Raw genomic sequence first — 18,436 nt, forward strand, 5'->3', positions numbered from 1 at the left:
ACATTTGGGATCATTTTTTTCCGAGGATCCAGCCATGCAGCCCTTCTTAAAATTAGCTGCTTATAATTTTCAGAGTACTAAAATCGACATATATATGTAAATTGATTTCAAACGTGATATGCTGCAAGGCAGTTTGGAGTAGAGCTGGCGGTGCTATTTGGGGGTAATTTGGTTAAGAGATTCCTGAGAAGCCAGGGGAGGGGTTCTCAACCTTTCTCTTTCGGAGTCATCCCACCCCCAACACGCTATAAAAACTCCAGGGCCCAGCTGTGCCACAACAACTGTGTTTCTGCATATAAAAGCCAGGGCCGGCATTAGGGGATAAAATTGCCTGGGGCCCTATACCACAGGGGGTCCGCGAAGCTAAGTTGCTCAGGCTTCGGCTTCAGCCTCGGGTAGTGGGGCTTGGGGCCACGGGCTGCAATCCTGTACAGTGGGGCTTTGGCCTTCTGTCCTGGGCCCTAGCAAGTCTAATGCCAGCCATGCCTGGAGGAAACCCTGAAACCTGCTCACGGCCCGCCCAGGGGCCCCGGACTCCTTGTTGAGAACTACAGAGGTAGGGAACAAAACTAGGGCTCTGACTGCTAGAAACCATATACCATTGGACTGTCCTGGGATCAGCTCCTTTGAGAGTGACACACACTAAGCAGTGTACTCCTTTGGTGACTTAAGGGTACAGGTCCTGTCCCTAGAACGAAAGGACCGTGTGTCCCCACCCTTTACTCCAGTATTTTGTGTGCTGTCCGCCTTAGTGCTCTCAAGGTGCCTTTCTGCTCAGTGTTTGGGACCACAAGGAAGCAATTTTGGAAGCATGAGCAGGACAGTCACTTTAGAGGATGTCCAGCCCTCCACAAACATCCCCCCCCACACACACAATGCCCTAGAGCTATCTGCCGACGTCTTGGTGGGGGACAGTTTGGGGGGCAGTGCTGGGTCAGAGATCGGATGCCTGGATGGCGATGGAGAGCCTTGATGATATGGGAGGGAATAGTTGCCACACAGAAAATGACACGGGAGAGGCCAGTGTAAGGGTCCCAGCCAGGATAAATCACCCATCTGTTGGGATAGGCTCACTGAACGCCTGCCTGGCAGCACTAGATATGATGAACCGGGTCTGTGCCAGCCACGAGGAACAAATGTGCTCAACGCATAGCATGGGCACACGGGACAGGGTGAGGAGCTGAGAACGGGCGTGCTCGGTGCATGGTACAGTACATAGCTCTGGGATTGTAGCTGGGAGCTGAGACTGCATCAATGAGATCAGACTAAGGAACCGTGAATGGGCTTGCTCAGTGAATGGCACATGCACACAGTGCTGGGACAAGGACTGGGAGCCGGGGATGGGAATGTGATCTGCATGGCACAAGTCCAACAAGAGCTGAGTTGCAACCCTACAGGCACATTCAGGGCACGTTCAGTGTGTGGCATGGTGCACAGACCAGGTGTGGTCAGTGCGTGGCACAGAACACAGGTCTGGGATCATAGTTGGGAGCAGAAAAGATGCATGCTTGGTGCATGCACCTGGCACACACTATGAGACCAGTGTAGGGATCTGGAAATAAGTATGTTTGGTGCTTTGTGCAGGCACACAACTCTGCCACTGGGATGGGGAGCTGCGAATGGGCTCTGTAGTAAGAAATGTATGAGTGCCCATGTGTCATATCCTTTCTCACACTGAGTAGAAGCTTGTTACGCAAAGATTCCCATTGGTCAATGGTAGAGCTCATTGATGTGGATTATGGTCTCAGATTCTGGGTTTTCTATAACCTTGGAAGCTTATTCCAATACTTACCTATCCTTAGAGTTAGAGAGTTTCCTCCTCATAACTAACCTAACCTGGAATGGTGGTCGAAGCATGAAGGGGCATACAAACGTTTAGCATATCTGGATGTAAATACTTTTCAACACTGGCTACAACAGTGCCTGCAAATGCCTCTTCTCACTTTCAGGTGACATTGTAAATAAGAAGTGGGCAGCATTATCGCCTGTAAATATAAACGAACTTGTTTGTCTTAGTGATTGGCTGAACAAGAAGTAGAACTGAGTGGACTTGTAGGCTCTGAAGTTTTACACTGTTTTGTTTTTGAGTGCAGTTATGTAAAAATAATCTTACATTTGTAAGTTGCACTTTCACAATTAAGAGATTGCAGTATGAGGTGAATTGAAAAATACTATTATCTTTTTTACAGTGCAAATATTTGTAATAAAACAATAACACAAAGTGAGCACTGTACAATTTGTGTTCTGTATTGTAACTGAAATCAATATATTGTTGAAAACATCCAAAAATATTTAAATAAACAGTGTTCTATTATTGTTAACTCTGCAATTAATTGCAATTATTTTTTTATCTCACAATTATATTTTAATTGTTTGACAGACGTACTAGTTTGCTTATGAAAACGTTATGTGCGACTGTGTCAAAAGCCTTACTAAAATCTATATCGTATCTACTGCTTCACCTCATCATCTAGGCTGGTTACACTGTCAAAGAAGGACATTAGGTTGAGTTGGCATGATTTCTTCTCGACAAATCCGTGTTGGCTGTTACTTATTGTTGGCAATGGGGATTGAACTACGGCTCTGACTTTAACAGTATGAGCGTCTGCCAGAACTAAAAGACCCAACTGTGTAGCCTGAAGCCAGTAGCAGACTCTTAAATCTCGATATGGTCTAGTCACTACAGGGACCCAGAGAAGCAGAGGTTATATTTGATAGTTATAATATCTTCAGACCTATGCACTGACTACAGTTTATGCTTTATTGAAAGTGACAGAATTACACCAAGGGGTTTGCACTCAGCCCTTATTTGTCTCCTTTTTCAGTGTACACCTCACTTTTCTCACCTGCCGAGGACAGTGCATCTGGGATAAATGGGAGAGAGAAATCGCACTCTGGTGACTGAGTTCATCTTGTTGGGATTCACAGACAACCTGAAGCTGCAGGTCACCCTCTTTGTAGTGTTTCTGTTGATCTACTTGCTGATCCTAATGGGGAACCTCACCTTGGTCACCTTAATCAGGACTGACTCCCGACTTCACACCCCCATGTACTTTTTCATCAGCAACCTGGCCCTCTTAGATGTCGGCTACTCCACCATCATAATTCCCAGCACGCTGATGACCTTTGTAGCAAGGAGAAAGGTCATTTCAGTCACTGGATGCACTGTGCAGTTTTTCTTCTTCTCCATCGCCATCTCTTGTGAATGCTGGCTGTTGAGTGTGATGGCGTATGACCGCTTCACGGCCATCTGCAGCCCATTACTCTACACCGTCATCATGTCCAAGCGGTTCTGCGTGCTGCTGGTGCTGGGGTCATATTTCATGAGCTGTCTGAATTCAGTGGTTCAAACTGCATTTATATTCCATTTGTCATTCTGTGATGCCTATATCAATCATTTCTTCTGTGATGTGCCCCCCATTGTGAAGCTGTCCTGCTCTGACACCCACATCACAGACATTGTTCATTTCACCTGTGCGACGATGCTAGTAACAACTACCATCCTGATTATCCTCGTCTCCTATATATACATCGTGGTCACTATCCTAAGGATCAACTCTGCCAAGGACCAATGCAAAGCCTTCTCCACCTGCGCCTCCCACCTGACGGCCGTCACCATCTTCTACGGAACGGGCTCTTTCATGTATTTACGGCCCAGTTCAAAGTCTTCCATGGATCAGGACAAAATCATCTCTGTGTTTTATACCCTTGTGATCCCCATGCTGAACCCCCTGATCTACAGCCTGAGGAATAAAGAGGTCAAAGAGGCCTTTAGGAGGATAAGAGAGAGGAAGGTTTTTTCTCTGTAAATGTAAAAACTGGCTATGGCTTTAATTCAATAGAGAGAAGAAAAGGCAGGGAATGATTTCTCTGTATTGTTAGCTTGATTTCTGTGAATAATCAATGTGTGCACCTTCCATGAAAAGGAATAAAGGAAGGTAGATTTTCCTAGTTCTTACATCACTAAATGCATCAGGAATAGTTATGAGAGAAGAAATGGGGGACTTTGTCAAGGTTTGTGCAGCTGGCTCTTATAACACAGAAATATATTAGGAAAACCTGTCAAACAAACAGACTCATGAACCAGCAATGCAAATTGCCTTTTGCTAACTAATAGAAAATAGATGCATTCAACTCACATAGGCAACGTACATTAATTAAATCATGGAATTTGTTTGTTGTTGCAGCTATAAGTGCAATTAAAAAGGAGATGTGATGTAACCACAATAAGAAAGTAGTGAATAGATACAATACATTGTATTTAGAATGTTTTATATTCATGCTGAAACTGTACTGTTGTTAGATGATGTAACCTGTGCATGAACTTGCTCTGTAAACAGCAGGAGAATTCAACATGGCTAGAGAAACACATTCAACCTGACAGCCTTTAGGTATTCTCCTATGCCTTTCTTCTGCAACCTTCTGTCCTATCTATCTATCTATCTATCTATCTATCTATCTATCTAAAAGTTTTATAGTGTTAGCCAATCTCATATACAATATTATCTATAATAGTAGGTATGTTTATACAAGTATGAATTGTATTCATCTTAAGATCTTCCAAAATTATTTTTACTTATGTTATGCTATTTAACCAAGAGGAGATGTGACCTATTGTAATCTCAGAGAACAAGGACAAGACAAATAATTTTGCTAACGCCTCACTAACATATGCTTTATAACAAGTTTTTACTGGTAGAGGATGCTTCGAAGGTTTTGCCAACTTCTCAAATATAATGGTCAAAACAGAGATAATAAACTAGTTATACATGTTGTCCTGTTTACTTTCCAGTCTGTGCCAGCCTAGCAAAAACATTCAAAAACATGTCAAAGATAAGAGATTAAAAAAAACCCTCAACTCTAGTATAGATAGAGGCAGAGTGAAGCTCAGATTTTAAAAAGAACAGGAGTGCTTGTGGCACCTTAGAGACTAACAAATTTATTAGAGCATAAGCTTTCGTGGACTACAGCCCACTTCTTCGGATGCATATATGCATCTGAAGAAGTGGGCTGTAGTCCACGAAAGCTTATGCTCTAATAAATTTGTTAGTCTCTAAGGTGCCACAAGCACTCCTGTTCTTCTTTTTGCGGATACAGACTAACACGGCTGCTACTCTGAAACCTCAGATTTTAAGGCAGTCTGACCTCTGCATTGTTACCATCCAGATGTGTTGGTAATCTATGTAGTCTTCCTTTCTCTGTTATGCTGCATTTATCTGTTACTAAGAATCTTTTATTCATAAAAGTTGATTAAGCCTAGCCATTTGGCATTATTGAATTCAGTCTAACCTGTAACATGTGGTAATGATTTAGGGCTGGACCCAGTGTGCCTTAAAAGCCAAATGCACAACTCCCACTGATTTCACTGGTGCAAATCAAGCCTTTAAAGGGGGTGAGGAGAGGGAATTCTCTGAGCTTGTCCATTTTCCAAATGATTTTTATTTACCCATCTTGCACAAATATCTGAAGAGCTAAATTCAGCTTGGGCCAGTAAATGCAGCAAAATGACATTTCCTCTCTCGGTAACATGACATTACATGTCCCATTTTGGGGTGGTATCTGTGCCATTAATAGTTCCTCTGTTTATACCTTGGAAACTATTCAAAGTGATGCTTTAAAATGTCATGTGATGGGAAGATGGATAAACTTCAATGCTGATCTGTCCCTTAGGTAAGATCCATTTTGATACTGATAGCTATGGTTTCCATGTACTTGTCTGGCACATTTCATCCGCTGAAGGATCTCCGAGGATGTCACAGGAGTCTTATGCACATTATTTTCCCCACTGCTTTATCACAGTTGCCTCTGCGGTGAGGTCGTTCTGGGCTAATGCAATGTAGCCAACATGAAACATGTCAAGAGTTAAAGGTCTAGCTGCCTCTTTGAACCCTCTTTGGCCAAATCCATGGAGGACTGGTGCAAAGCCTTCTCCACCTGCATCTTCCACTTGGTGGCCATCACAGTGTTCTTTGGAACTGGCTATTCCATGTATTCACAATATTTTGTGCACTCCCTCACGTGTTTGGGCTCTTGCCTTCGCCTGTCCTGGGAAGAAATCCCCGAATTCTCCCACTCTTAGGTTATCAGCTCCTGTGTATCTACAGTGGCTTCTCATCGGGTCCATCTGGGCATGGGGCCTGCAAGTCTTCCCTTCGGGAGCTGTGATGAGTAATTAACACAGTGACCAGCTTTCTTAAAAAGAACCCCAAAACCTGTGTTTCATCTTAACAACAAAAACACAGCGCAGCATGGGAGCAAAAGGATTTTCAGACAGTAAACCAGTCTATGTGCACGAGTGTCTCACCTAAGGCTTAAGAACCCCTGGGGAGATCAGGAAGGCCCTTCTGCCGGGCCCATGGCTATGTCAGCCTGAGCCTCACAAACAGCACCTGACAACTGCCCCACCCTCACTAGAGATTTGCTTTTTAACTATTTCATATCCGTTCATTCTATTCCTACCTGTATAAGGGCTGTTCTGCACTGAAAACTGTCAGTGTAGCTACGTCTCTCTGGAGTGTGAAAAATCCACACACACCCTCTGAGAGACGTAGCTATGCCAACATAACCCCATGGCATACACAGTGCTAGGTCCATGGAAGAATCCTTCTGTCAACCTAGCTACCGCCTCTCGGGAAGGTGGATTAACTACACAGATGGGAGTACCCCTCCTATCCCTGTCGTGAGCATCTCCACTGAAGTACTACAGGTGCAGCACTGCCCCCTGTGCGGTGGTAATCTTTTAAGTATAGACACACCATAAGTTTGGGCTGGAGGCAAGGATTTGGGCACCATTTCTTAGTCCTGTTGCAATGTGAAGGATGGGAGGGTTGATCCATAACCATTTATGGCTACTGTATATGACATGGATAGTAAGATTAAATACAGTCTAGTTACACTGAGTTCTTGGGATGATGTAATAGATACATTGATTAAGATGGACCGTTAGGAAACTAGCATGAAGGCAACAAAATATCTCTAGTAGAAGTAACCTGCCGGTAAACATGGCAGGAGTCATTAGCTGCTTCCTATTAATTTCTTTGGCTGATCTCTGATTCTTGTCTTTTGTGAAGGGGGAAATAGCATTTCCTGGAGTAAACAACACTGCTTTATTCACTTTCTCCATATCGTTAATGATTTTAGTGACCTCGATCATATTCCCCCATAGTTGTCTCTTTTCCAAACTGAACTGTCCTGGTCCTTTTAACCTTTCCTCATATGGAAGCTGTTCCATAACCTGATCATTGTTGTCACCCTTCCCTGTATCTTTTCCACTGCTAATATATATTTTTGAGATGGGCAGACCAAAACTGCATGCAGTATTCTAGATGTGAGTGCACCATGGATTTATATAATGGCCTTATATTTACTGTCTTATTATCTATCCTTTTCCTAATGGTTCTTATCATTCTGTTAGCTTTTTGACTGCTACTGCAGCTAGAGTGGATGTTTTCAGAGAACTGTCCACAATGACTCCAAGATCTCTCTCATGAGTGGTAACAGCTAATCTAGACCCCATCATTTTGTGTGGCTAGTTGTCTTCCTTGGTGAGAGACATTGGTGGCTGTCTCTCAGCCTCAATCTGGGACAGTTCCTCAGATCCATCACCTAAAAAGAATGGTTCAGGTGTGGGAATCTCCCTCGTATCCTCTGCAGTCAAGATCAATGCAAAGAATTCATTTAGCTTCTCTGCAATGGCCTTGTCTTCTTTGAGGGCTCCTTTAGCACCTCGATCATCTAGTGGCCCCTCCCCACCCCCCCGCCCATTCTTTGTCAGGCTTCCTGCTTCTGATGTATCTAAAAAAAAAATGCTATTGGTTTTGGAGTCTTTTGCTAGTTGCTCTTCAAATTATTTTTTCACCTGCCTAATTAGACTTTTACACTTGACTTGCCAGATTTTATGCTCTAGGTGTATATTCTCTTTAATATTTTAATGTAATATAAAAGTAAAAAAAAAAAGAAATGAAAAGGTTGAACCAAAACATTTTTCCTTATTGAAATGATACATTTTTACCTTCTCAAAACAAAAAGTTTCAACATTATTAAAATGAAATGTTTAGACATTATCATAATGAAACTTCTTCATGGTCCCAAAGTGAAATTGTTCCGAATTGAGGTTTTTGTGGGAAATGTCAAAATATTGGCTCTCTGTTACAATTCGGAATGAAACGTGGGAATTTTCTGAGGAAGAGGGATAGCGGTTTCTGACCAGTTCTATGTCTAACACAGCTCTACCAATGTTTATGGAGTGCTTGGCTGACAGGATGTTGAATGGGGGTATATGCCATTGCCTCCGATGGCTATATTCCTTGCCTGCTGCTCAGCCAGCACGGGGCCGGGGGGAAGTTGCCGTTATTGACTCTGATTCTCTCCTGCCTTGCTTCTTGTGCTATCGTTTATACCTGATCACAGTGACTACTAAAGTGGGGATCAACTACCTCAAATACTCACTCAAATACCTAATTCTGGGGGAAAATAACACGGAATCGGAATGATTTCAGCCTGTCTTCACCTCATGAAGAAGAGCTTCAAATATATAAAGTCCTTCAGAGAGAAATTATTTTAAAAAGCCAACTAAATAAAGCGGATTGAATATAAAAAAAACAGTGGCTAGGGAAGCGGACAATCTGGGCATCCTAGAAGTCAGGGAAGTCTCAGATCCTGGGGATGCAGGAAATTCTCCAGTCCATCAGCACAGCAAGCAGGCAGCCTGGGCAACTGGCTGTCCAGGAAGATGGGGATCCCAGGGACCAGGTAGGCTGGGGAGCCTGAGAGCTTGGAGGAACAGGGCTGCTTGCCCACCCACTCATCAGCCAGCACGCATGCACACGGCCTGGTAGGAAACCAGGCAGGAAGACCAGGCTTCCCGTGGTGCATTTTAGTTTAGTCTGTAAATGTGTGGCCTCCTCCCGAATGTCTCTTTGTGGCTTTGAGGCAGCCCTGCAAGTGGCCTCTCGTCTCAGTTTCCCTTTTGGGTAACTCCAAGCTCTTCATTTCAGGCTCTTACTCAAACAGTAATCATCCTGGGGGCCAGTTCCCCAGGCTGCCTGCCAGGTGTGCTGCCGGGGGGTGGGGTGGGGGGGCTGACTGCCTGAATACCCAGCATCTGGGATCTCCCTGACTTCCAGGGAAGTACTCCATATCATCCCAGTGCATACAGTCCTTGTTCTCCCCATACCCCAGTGTCCTCCAACACAGCTTAGCTCCTTAGCTGTCCTCTTCCTTCCCTGTGCCAGAACAGTCCCCTCCCCTCCCACCGTCCAGCCCTTCCTTCTCAGGTGCAACCCCCCACTTCCTAGTGGGCACTCCCACATCCTTGCCAGGGAGCATCCCTCACTCCCCTGGCCCTTCTCACTGTCCATTAGGGTCCAGCTGTTCTGCAAGGAGACGTCAGGACATAAGCCTCTCTGCTGCTCCACCTTCCTTCGGCCCTCTCTGGACATTGGCTGCACTTCTCTGGGTTGGAGCCAAAAGGCATCTCCCTCTTATGTTGCTCCTGCCTTCTTTCTCACCATGCAAGGCCCAGTGACAGGGGTAACAGCAGCAAGATCTCACTTTTCCCTCATCACTGGAGCCAGTTGGGAATTTTCCATTGGGATGATCTTCTGGTAGAACATACCTTTCTCACAAAATTTTAGGGAGGAAATTTTTATTTTTGCTGATTTTTTTTTCCATTGGAGAAGTCGAAAGGACAGGACTCAGCTACCTTCTTGGAAAGTCCGTGCCAATCTCGTGTTCTACCAACAGAGAGGAAATGAAATTGGGAAGAGCCTTCTAGGCGGGTGGCCAGTCAGCCAAAAAACTCCATTTTGGTTTTCCCAAAATGGAATTTTTCAGAATTTCCCTCCCACAAAGTATTTTGAGATTTTAACTTTTTGTCCTGAGTTAGGATGATTATTTTTTTTTTTGAAATCTCAACATTTTCCATAGGAGAGAAATTCCATTTTCAGGCCAGCTCCTCTCACTTCTGTTTATTATTAAATCATGAAACTCATCCTCTCAGTTAGATTCAGTGAGGAATAATTTTCTGGTATATTGTCTTCCTCAAGGCGTCTTTCACCTCCTTGTTCCTCAGGCTGTAGATCAGGGGGTTCAACATGGGAATCACAAGGGTATAGAACATGGACACCACTTTGTCGTACTCTGATGAGTTGCTGGATGTGGGTCGTAAGTACATAAAGAACAGAGCCCCATACAGTATGGACACAGCCATCAGGTGGGAGGTGCAGGTGGAGAAGGCTTTGCGTCTGCCCTCATTGGAGCGGATCCGCAAGATGGCCACCATGATAGAAACATAGGAAATGAGGATGACCAGGATAGTACTTAGTGCAGCTACAGCAGCAAAGAGGAAATGCACTGTGTCACCCACACGAGTGTCAGAGCAGGAGAGTTTCTGGAGTGGGGGGATGTCACAGAAAAAGTGATCAATGATATTGGGGCCACAGAAGGACAGGCTGAACAAAGAGCCTGTGTGCACAATGGCATTAATGGAGGCATAAATGTATGATGCCACTACCAACTGGACACAGACTTTCCTGGACATAATGAGTGTGTACATCAGCGGCTTGCATATAGCTATGAAGCGATCATATGCCATCACAGCCAGAAGTAAACCCTCAGAGTTCACAGAGAAGGAGTGGAAAAAAAATTGCGTGGCACACCCAGCAAAGGAAATGACTTTACTCTCTGCTAAGAAGTTCACCAGTGCCTTAGGGGCAATAATGGAAGAGTAAGTGAGGTCTACAAGGGACAAGTTGCTGAGGAAAAAATACATGGGGGTGTGTAGCCGCGTCTCGATCCTGATCAAAGAGATCATGCTGAGATTCCCCGCTAGGCTCATACTGTAGATAAGCAAAAACATCCCAAAGAGGACAGCTTGCAGCGATCGACTGCCTTTGAATCCTAGAAGGATGAACGTGGACACTCCAGTATGATTGCCATGCGCCATATATTCCAGGTGCGATCGATGCTGTTGGGGTAGAAGAAAGAAACACAGCCAAGGTAAAGCTTATGATTCAAGATGAACTGCATGGGGCTGGGAGGTGGATACCACCATTGTGAAATACAGTAGAAAGCCAAGATACAAAAGCCAAGTTATGCTGGTCCGGCTGTGTGACATTTGCAAACTTAAACTCATGTCATGTGAGTCTGTTTAATTGCCAAGATTTTTACTCCTTTTAAAGAAAAGAGATTATAAAATAAAATAGAAAGATCACTTCAGAATTTTCAAAGTCTGCATCCCTGGCATTGGCAAATATAGCTTCATGGTATTCTATGGCTAGGCATCATTTGAAAGGAAGTAGAGAAACTAGAAAGGATCCGGAGAGGGGTGACAAAGGTGATCAAAGGGATGGAATGAGAGCAAAGGCTGAAGGAACTGGGTATGTTTAGTTTGGAAAAGAGGAGATTAAGGAGGGACATGATAGCCATCTTCAACTACTTGAAACACTGCCATAAAAAAATTGGAGAAAAGTTTTTCTCTCTTGCCACAGAGGGCAGGACAAGTAGCAGTGGGTTCAAACTACAGCACAGCCGATTTAGATTAAACCCCAGGAAAAGCTTCCTAACTGTCAGAACACTTGGACAATGGAACAGACCTGCCAAGGGAGGTTGTGGAAGGTCCTTCACTGGAGGTTTTCAAAAGGAGGCTGGATAGCCATCGATCTTGGGTGGGTCAGACACAACAAACACTGCATCTTGGCTGGGGGTTAGACTAGAACATGACCCATGTGGTCCCTTCTAACCCTATGGTTCTATGATTCTCTGAACTCTGCAACAACCTGATATAGAGCAGAAAGGTGGATGAGGTGTTTGAAAACCAGCCTTATATTACAGCACTAGCACCCTTCCATAATTAAATCATCAGTTAGGAACCAGGATATATTTATGACAAGTCAGCCAAAACCTCACTTTTGGAATAAAGTCCCAGAGTAAATTCAACAAAGACAATTCTTTTGGAGATCACTAAGTTAATATTCACAAAGGGGGTGTTCACAGAACTAAAGGAGGTACGAATGAACTGCAGAGTTCAACAAAGGGAGGCTGTAGTTAAACCATGGTTGAAAGAAGCCCTCACACCCGTTCTGGCCCCTGGCACTAGCATGGAACTGGCATAACTCAGCGAGGAATCAGAAGCAACACAAGTGGGTTTGGCAAAGATCACCATTCAAGAGAAAAACAGACTACTGAACAGTGATACGACTAAAACATCTCTCTCTCTCTCACGTTCACTATGGCAATATCACCCTCCCACCTCACCTGTTTTTGGCCCTGTAGCGCAAGCCACACAAGGCAGAATCAATTGACTTGGCCTCTAAGACTCTCTGCCACGGGTTATTTTTCCTTTCTGCAGTGTAGACATACTTAGAAGCTCTGTTAATCTTGCTCATGTACCCAGAGTGCATGGAGACAGTGCTTTCTTTCTCAGAAGATATTTTGAAAGCAGAAACATTAAGCAGCTTCATAGTGAATACACACCCGATAGCCACCTAGAACTCCACAATGAGATGCCCCAGTAGCAGGGAGTGTTGGTCAGACAGCGTCCAGGGAGACGGTTACTTGGAATCCAAGTGGGTCCAAATGTGCTTGTTCTTCCACTTCAAGCTAATGAGAAAATCTGAAATATACACGAGCTTTTTATTTTCGTTCCATTATCTCTGTGTATCCACCCTGAACCCTAGCAGAGACTAGTGCGTTGGGGGAAGCCAGTGCTGCCCGTTCTGTACAGAACGTTCTTTCTACAGAGAGACACCATCTCTCTCTAGGGCTGCCAATCTAGAATATTTCACCAGCAGAAAACCTGCTCGAAGAAGTTTAAAATGAAAACATTTGTTGTTCAAAAGCATGAACTGCATTTACAAAAAAAAAAAATCCCTTGCAACTTGATTCCTGGCAAACAAGGGGTATTTTTATCTTACCTTTTCCTTTTTTTTTTTTTCATTTGAGGAGCGTATACAATAACTTAACTCACTGAAGCACATTGGGTCAGATCCTTAGTTGGTATAAATCATCACAGCTCTATTGCGGTCGATGGTGCTATGAGAATCGACAACAGCTGAGGGTCTCTAGCCCCATATATGGCACTCCCCCCAAAAAATCACATGCTGCATTCAGGGTAGTTTAGTCTTTTTATCCTATTTTACTGCACATTATACAATGAGAGATAATCAAGACAACATTTTGGTGGTAAAAGAATCACCATTTTCAGAAGAGAAAAAACAACCACCCTGTTTCTCAGTGAAAAGAATGGATCTGGGTGTATTTACTAGGTAGCTGAAGAAAAGAAAACATTTTGTTTACTCACATTAGTCTTTGTCCTGTAATATTAAAGCTGCCTGTTGCAAGAGAGACATCTCTCTTTCTCGGAGTCAAAAAGTGTAATTAGAGGCAGGGCGTATTTATTTGGTCTGCAGGCATTTGGAGACAGAATCCCTTAGAGCTGTCAATCTCACGTCTGGCACAAAGGGCATCATTAAAATGCCCTTTAGGTCACATGGGAGCAGTAGATAGTGGGATGCCAATCTGTTGGCTTCTAAGTTTGTTCAAGTTCTTTGAAGCGTTGATTCTCCTCTCCATCCCTTTCCCCTGTTTTATGCATTCCATAAATCTGAACCTCCCCCTAGCAATAATTACTTCTAGTCAGGAGTAAATGTGGAAACGTTTATTGAAAATGCATTTTCTGTTACATTTTTTTTAATTATTTTGTAATTGCGGAGAAAATTAGAATTGAGTCATTCCTAACACTGGTTTTTTGAGAGCCCAGAGACAGAAACTTTATAAGAAGTTTGCAGATAGAATGCAATGGATTGGGATTAAGATGCTTTTTTCTTTTCTTCAGAGATGTCTAAAAACCTGGGATTGGAGTGGCAAAAAATGGCTGAAGATCAGAGTGAGGGGCACTGGCAGACTCAAGGGTTCAGAAAGGGCTGAAATAGCATAGAGTGATGCATAGAGTAATGGGATGAAGGGCATGGCTGGGACATATCTCACCCTATATAAGCGATAATGCGTGTGTCTCTCTAGTAGTGATGATGAAATGGAATTAAAAAATACCAGGATGAGCATGTCATGATAGGGACTAACGACTTGTGATTCTACTATGGAAAATCATTCCTCATTTATCTACTATAATTCTTTCATTTTGTTGACAAAAGAGTGAATATGGGGGTAACCATCTGACATAGTATACTTGGACTTTCTTTGACAAAGCCCCTCACATGAGGCTATTAAGGAAGCTAGGTAGTCATGGAATATGAGGCAAAATGCTGCCATAAATGAGAAACAGGTTACGCCACAGAAAACAAATACCCAGATCCTCAGAGATGTCTAGACCCCTAACATCCGTTGATTTCAACGAAGTTAGGAGCCTACCTACCTTTGAGCATCTGGGCCAAAGAGTAGAATAAACAGTCAAATATTTATTAATGATCTGGTACAGGGAGCGAGCAGTGAGGTGGCAACATTCGCAGATGGCATGGAATTGCTTTGGTGAGTCCAGGCTGGGGAATGAGAGTGAAAACTTCAGAGGGACCTAGCTGAAAGTTGTGGGAATGGGCAGCTCAGTGACAGGTGAAGTTAATTGTTGACAAAGAATTTGAACAGCTCACGCATGATTCTGTGTTCTAAGGTCAGTAACTGCCAGTGAAACATTCTCTGGTGTTACTGTGAAGAGCTGAATGACAACTTCTCCCCAGGGAAATGGAAAGTTGGCAAATTCAGACCTGAACCATGGAAATACTGGTGTTAGTCACAAAACAGGGGAGTTTTTACACTGCAAATTTGTTTTTGTTTTCTAAGAAAATATTAAACCCCAGAAAAGTTCAGCCTAAAACTTTTGGCTGAAAACCAAATATGTCTCTTTGGAAATGATTCCCTGTGGCCTTAAGGGAATTATTGTTTGGGTGTCTCATGTGGCAATTCCCCTCAAAGAGCTGGGGTGTCTGGCAGGACTGTATCTCCCATTGTTCGAATCCTGGGGTGCTCAGACTATGGCCTGCAGTCCATATATGGACCACCAGAGCATTTTCTAAGGTTTGCAGCCCACTTCAGCACAATCTACTGATGGCCAATTCAGGGGCGCTGGAACAATTTTTATAGTGGGGCTGCTGAAATCCCCTAGGTCCAGCACCTAGGGGCCAATTCATTAGTGTTTAGGTGCTATGTTTACATCATTTTAGTTTACACATGTGTGTAAATAGACAATCCTGTACATAGAAACAACCCAAAGACACATGAAACAAGCTGAACTTAAAATATAAAGCAATATCAGTGACTTTAAATCTTATTAAAATGTGTAGAATCTGATTGCCCCCCACTGTTTGGTTCATGTGGCCCTCCTGTGTAATAGGGTTGGGCACCACTGTAATCTGATCCATTAAGACAATTTCTTATGGCCCAAATTCTTGGGAGTTAGGTGCCTAAATACTGTTGAGGATCGGGGCCTGTGATCCAATGTGCAGCGCTAGTCAGGAAAGCAAACCTAACATGTCAGACTGCGTAAGGGATAAGATAGATTTGCAGATTTTAAGGTCAGAAGGGGCCATCATTATTACAATTAATATTGAGCAGCACTTTTTGGTTAAAGGTCCTCTCTTCTATATGCTTAAACATCGGATTGCTTCTCTGGATTATATTTTCAGTGCTAGGTCTCTGTTGAACCAAGAGAATTTCCAAGGAGCCTGTGGTTACAGCACCTGTGGGTGTGTCTGTACGGCCGCTCAGAGCGTTCACTCAAGCTAGCATGCTACACGTAGTCATATGGACATTGCTGCACCCGTGGCAGCTCAAACTAGCTGGCTGTCTCCAAGCCTCTATGATCCCTGAGTCCGAACTCATGTGGCTAACTAGAGCCACTGCCAGTGCGCAATGTCTAAACACCAAGTTTTAGCACATTAGCTCTAGAGGAGCTAAAGTGAGTCTGCCTAACCGGGCTGGGAGGTGGCAACATTCGCAGATGGCATGGAATTGCTTTGGTGAGTCCAGGCTGGGGAATGAGAGTGAAAACTTCAGAGGGACCTAGCTGAAAGTTGTGGGAATGGGCAGCTCAGTGACAGGTGAAGTTAATTGTTGACAAAGGATTTGAACAGCTCACGCATGATTCTGTGTTCTAAGGTCAGTAACTGCCAGTGAAACATTCTCTGGTGTTACTGTGAAGAGCTGAATGACAACTTCTCCCCAGGGAAATGGAAAGTTGGCAAATTCAGACCTGAACCATGGAAATACTGGTGCTTGTCACAAAACGGGGGAGTTTTTACACAGCAAATTTGTGTTTTTTTAAAGAAAATATTAAACTCCAGAAATGTTCAGCCTAAAACTTTTGGCTGAAAATCAAAAATGTCTCATTGGAAATGATTCCCTGTGGTCTTAGGGGAGTTATTGTTTGGGTGTCTCATGTGGCAATTCCCCTCAAAGAGCTGGGGTGTCTGGCAGGACTCTATCTCCCATTGTTCGGATCCCGAGGTGCTCAGCCTACGGCCTGCAGTCCATATATGGATCACTAGAGGATTTTGTAAGGTCTTCAGCCCACTTCAACACAATCTACTGACGGCCAATTCAGGGGCGCTGGAACAGTTTTTATAGTGGGGCTGCTGGAAACTGTTGAACCAAACAGTAAGCCCTGTACAGGATGGAAACCACTTGAAGCCAGGGGGTGCAGCAGCAGCACCCCTAGGTCCAGCACCTAAGGGCCAATTCATTAGTGTTTTGGTGACATGTTTACATCATTTTAGTTTGCACATGTGTGTAAATAGAAAATCCTGTGCATAGAAACAACCCAAAGACACATGAAACAAGCTGAACTTAAAATATAAAGCAATATCAGTGACTTTAAATCTTATTAAAATGGGTAGAATCTGCTTGCCCCCCACTGTTTGGTCATGTGGCCCTCCTGTGTAATAGGGTTGGGCACCACTGTAATCTGATCCATTAAGACAATTTCTTATGGCCCAAATTCTTGGGAGTTAGGTGCTTAAATACAGTTGAGGATCGGGGCCTATGTTCCTATGTGCAGAGCTAGTCAGGAAAGCAAAACCAAAACGTCAGAAGGCGTAAGGGATAAGATAGATTTGCGCATTTTAAGGCCAGAAGGGACCATTGTAATACATAATTATAATAATTAAAACTGAGCAGCACTTTTTGGTTAACGGTCCTCTCTTCTATATGCTTAAACATCGGATTGCTTCTCTGGATTATATTTTCTGTGCTAGGTCTCTGTTGAACCAAGAGAATTTCCAAGCAGCCCGTTGTTACAGCACCTGTGGGTGTGTCTGTACGGTCGCTCAGAGCGTGCACTCAAGCTAGCATGCTACACGTGGTCATGTGGACATTGCGGCACCCGTGGCAGCTCAAACTAGCTGGCTGTCTCCAAGCCTCTATGATCCCTGAGTCTGAGCTCATGCGGCTAACCAGAGCCACTGCCAGTGCTGCAATGTCTAAACACCAAGTTTTACACATTAGCTCTAGAGGAGCTAAAGTGAGTCTGCCTAACCGGGCTGGGAGGTGGCAAAGTTTGCAGATGACATGGAATTGCTTTGGTGAGTCCAGGCTGGGGAATGAGAGTGAAAACTTCAGAGGGACCTAGCTGAAAGTTGTGGGAATGGGCAGCTCAGTGACAGGTGAAATTAACTGTTGACAAAGAATTTGAACAGCTCACGCATGATTCTGTGTTCTAAGGTCAGTAACTGCCAGTGAAACATTCTCTGGTGTTACTGTGAAGAGCTGAATGACAACTTCTCCCCAGGGAAATGGAAAGTTGGCAAATTCAGACCTGAACCATGGAAATACTGGTGCTAGTCACAAAACAGGGGAGTTTTTACACAGCAAATTTGTCTTTTTTTAAAGAAAATATTAAACTCCAGAAATGTTCAGCCTAAAACTTTTGTCTGAAAACCAAAAATGTCTTTTTGGAAATGATTCCCTGTGGTCTTAGGGGAGTTATTGTTTGGGTGTTTCGTGTGGCAATTCTCCTAAAAAAGCTGGGGTGTCTGGCAGGACTGTATCTCCCATTGTTCTGATCCCGGGGTGCCCAGCCTATGGCCTGCAGTCCATATATGGACCACCAGAGCATTTTGTAAGGTCTGCAGCCCACTTCAACACAATCTACTGATGGCCAATTCAGGGGCACTGGAACAGTTTTTATAGTGGGGCTGCTGGAAACTGTTGAACCAAACTGTAAACCCTGTACATGATGGAAACCACTTCAAGCCAGGGGGTACAGCAGCAGCACCCCTACGTCCAGCACCTAGGGGCCAATTCATTAGTGTTTTGGCACCATCTTTACATCATTTTAGTTTGCACAAGTGTGTAAATAGAAAATCCTGTACATAGAAACAACCCAAAGAGGTACAAAACAAGCTGAACTTAAAATATAAATCAATATCAGCAACTTTAAATCTTATTAAAATGTGTAGAATCTGCTTGCCCCCCACTGTTTGGGTCATGT

The 18,436-nt window shown here is 43.8% G+C and overlaps 2 protein-coding genes across 2 annotated transcripts; one reads left to right on the top strand and one right to left on the bottom strand.

Annotated features, from left to right (window-relative positions):
* The first annotated feature begins 2,873 nt into the window (after nt 1-2,873).
* LOC128835654 (olfactory receptor 1019-like) lies at nt 2,874-3,809 on the top strand. The gene has a single exon (XM_054025242.1). The coding sequence runs from the start codon at nt 2,874-2,876 to the stop codon at nt 3,807-3,809; it is 936 nt and encodes a 311-aa protein (XP_053881217.1).
* A 6,197-nt stretch (nt 3,810-10,006) lies between these two features.
* LOC128835668 (olfactory receptor 1020-like) lies at nt 10,007-13,584 on the bottom strand. Its single transcript, XM_054025254.1, has 2 exons — nt 13,566-13,584; nt 10,007-10,938 (listed from the first exon to the last, which is right to left on the bottom strand). The coding sequence occupies exons 1-2, from the start codon at nt 13,570-13,572 to the stop codon at nt 10,007-10,009; spliced, it is 939 nt and encodes a 312-aa protein (XP_053881229.1). The 5' UTR covers nt 13,573-13,584.
* Nucleotides 13,585-18,436: the final 4,852 nt, after the last annotated feature.

Source organism: Malaclemys terrapin, chromosome 4 (assembly GCF_027887155.1).
Source record: "Malaclemys terrapin pileata isolate rMalTer1 chromosome 4, rMalTer1.hap1, whole genome shotgun sequence".
NCBI classification, from domain to species: Eukaryota; Metazoa; Chordata; order Testudines; family Emydidae; genus Malaclemys; species Malaclemys terrapin.

Excerpts from the sequence above, each read along its gene's own strand:
- LOC128835654 (XM_054025242.1), top strand. The coding sequence starts at position 2,874 with ATGGGAGAGAGAAATCGCACTCTGGTGACTGAGTTCATCTTGTTGGGA.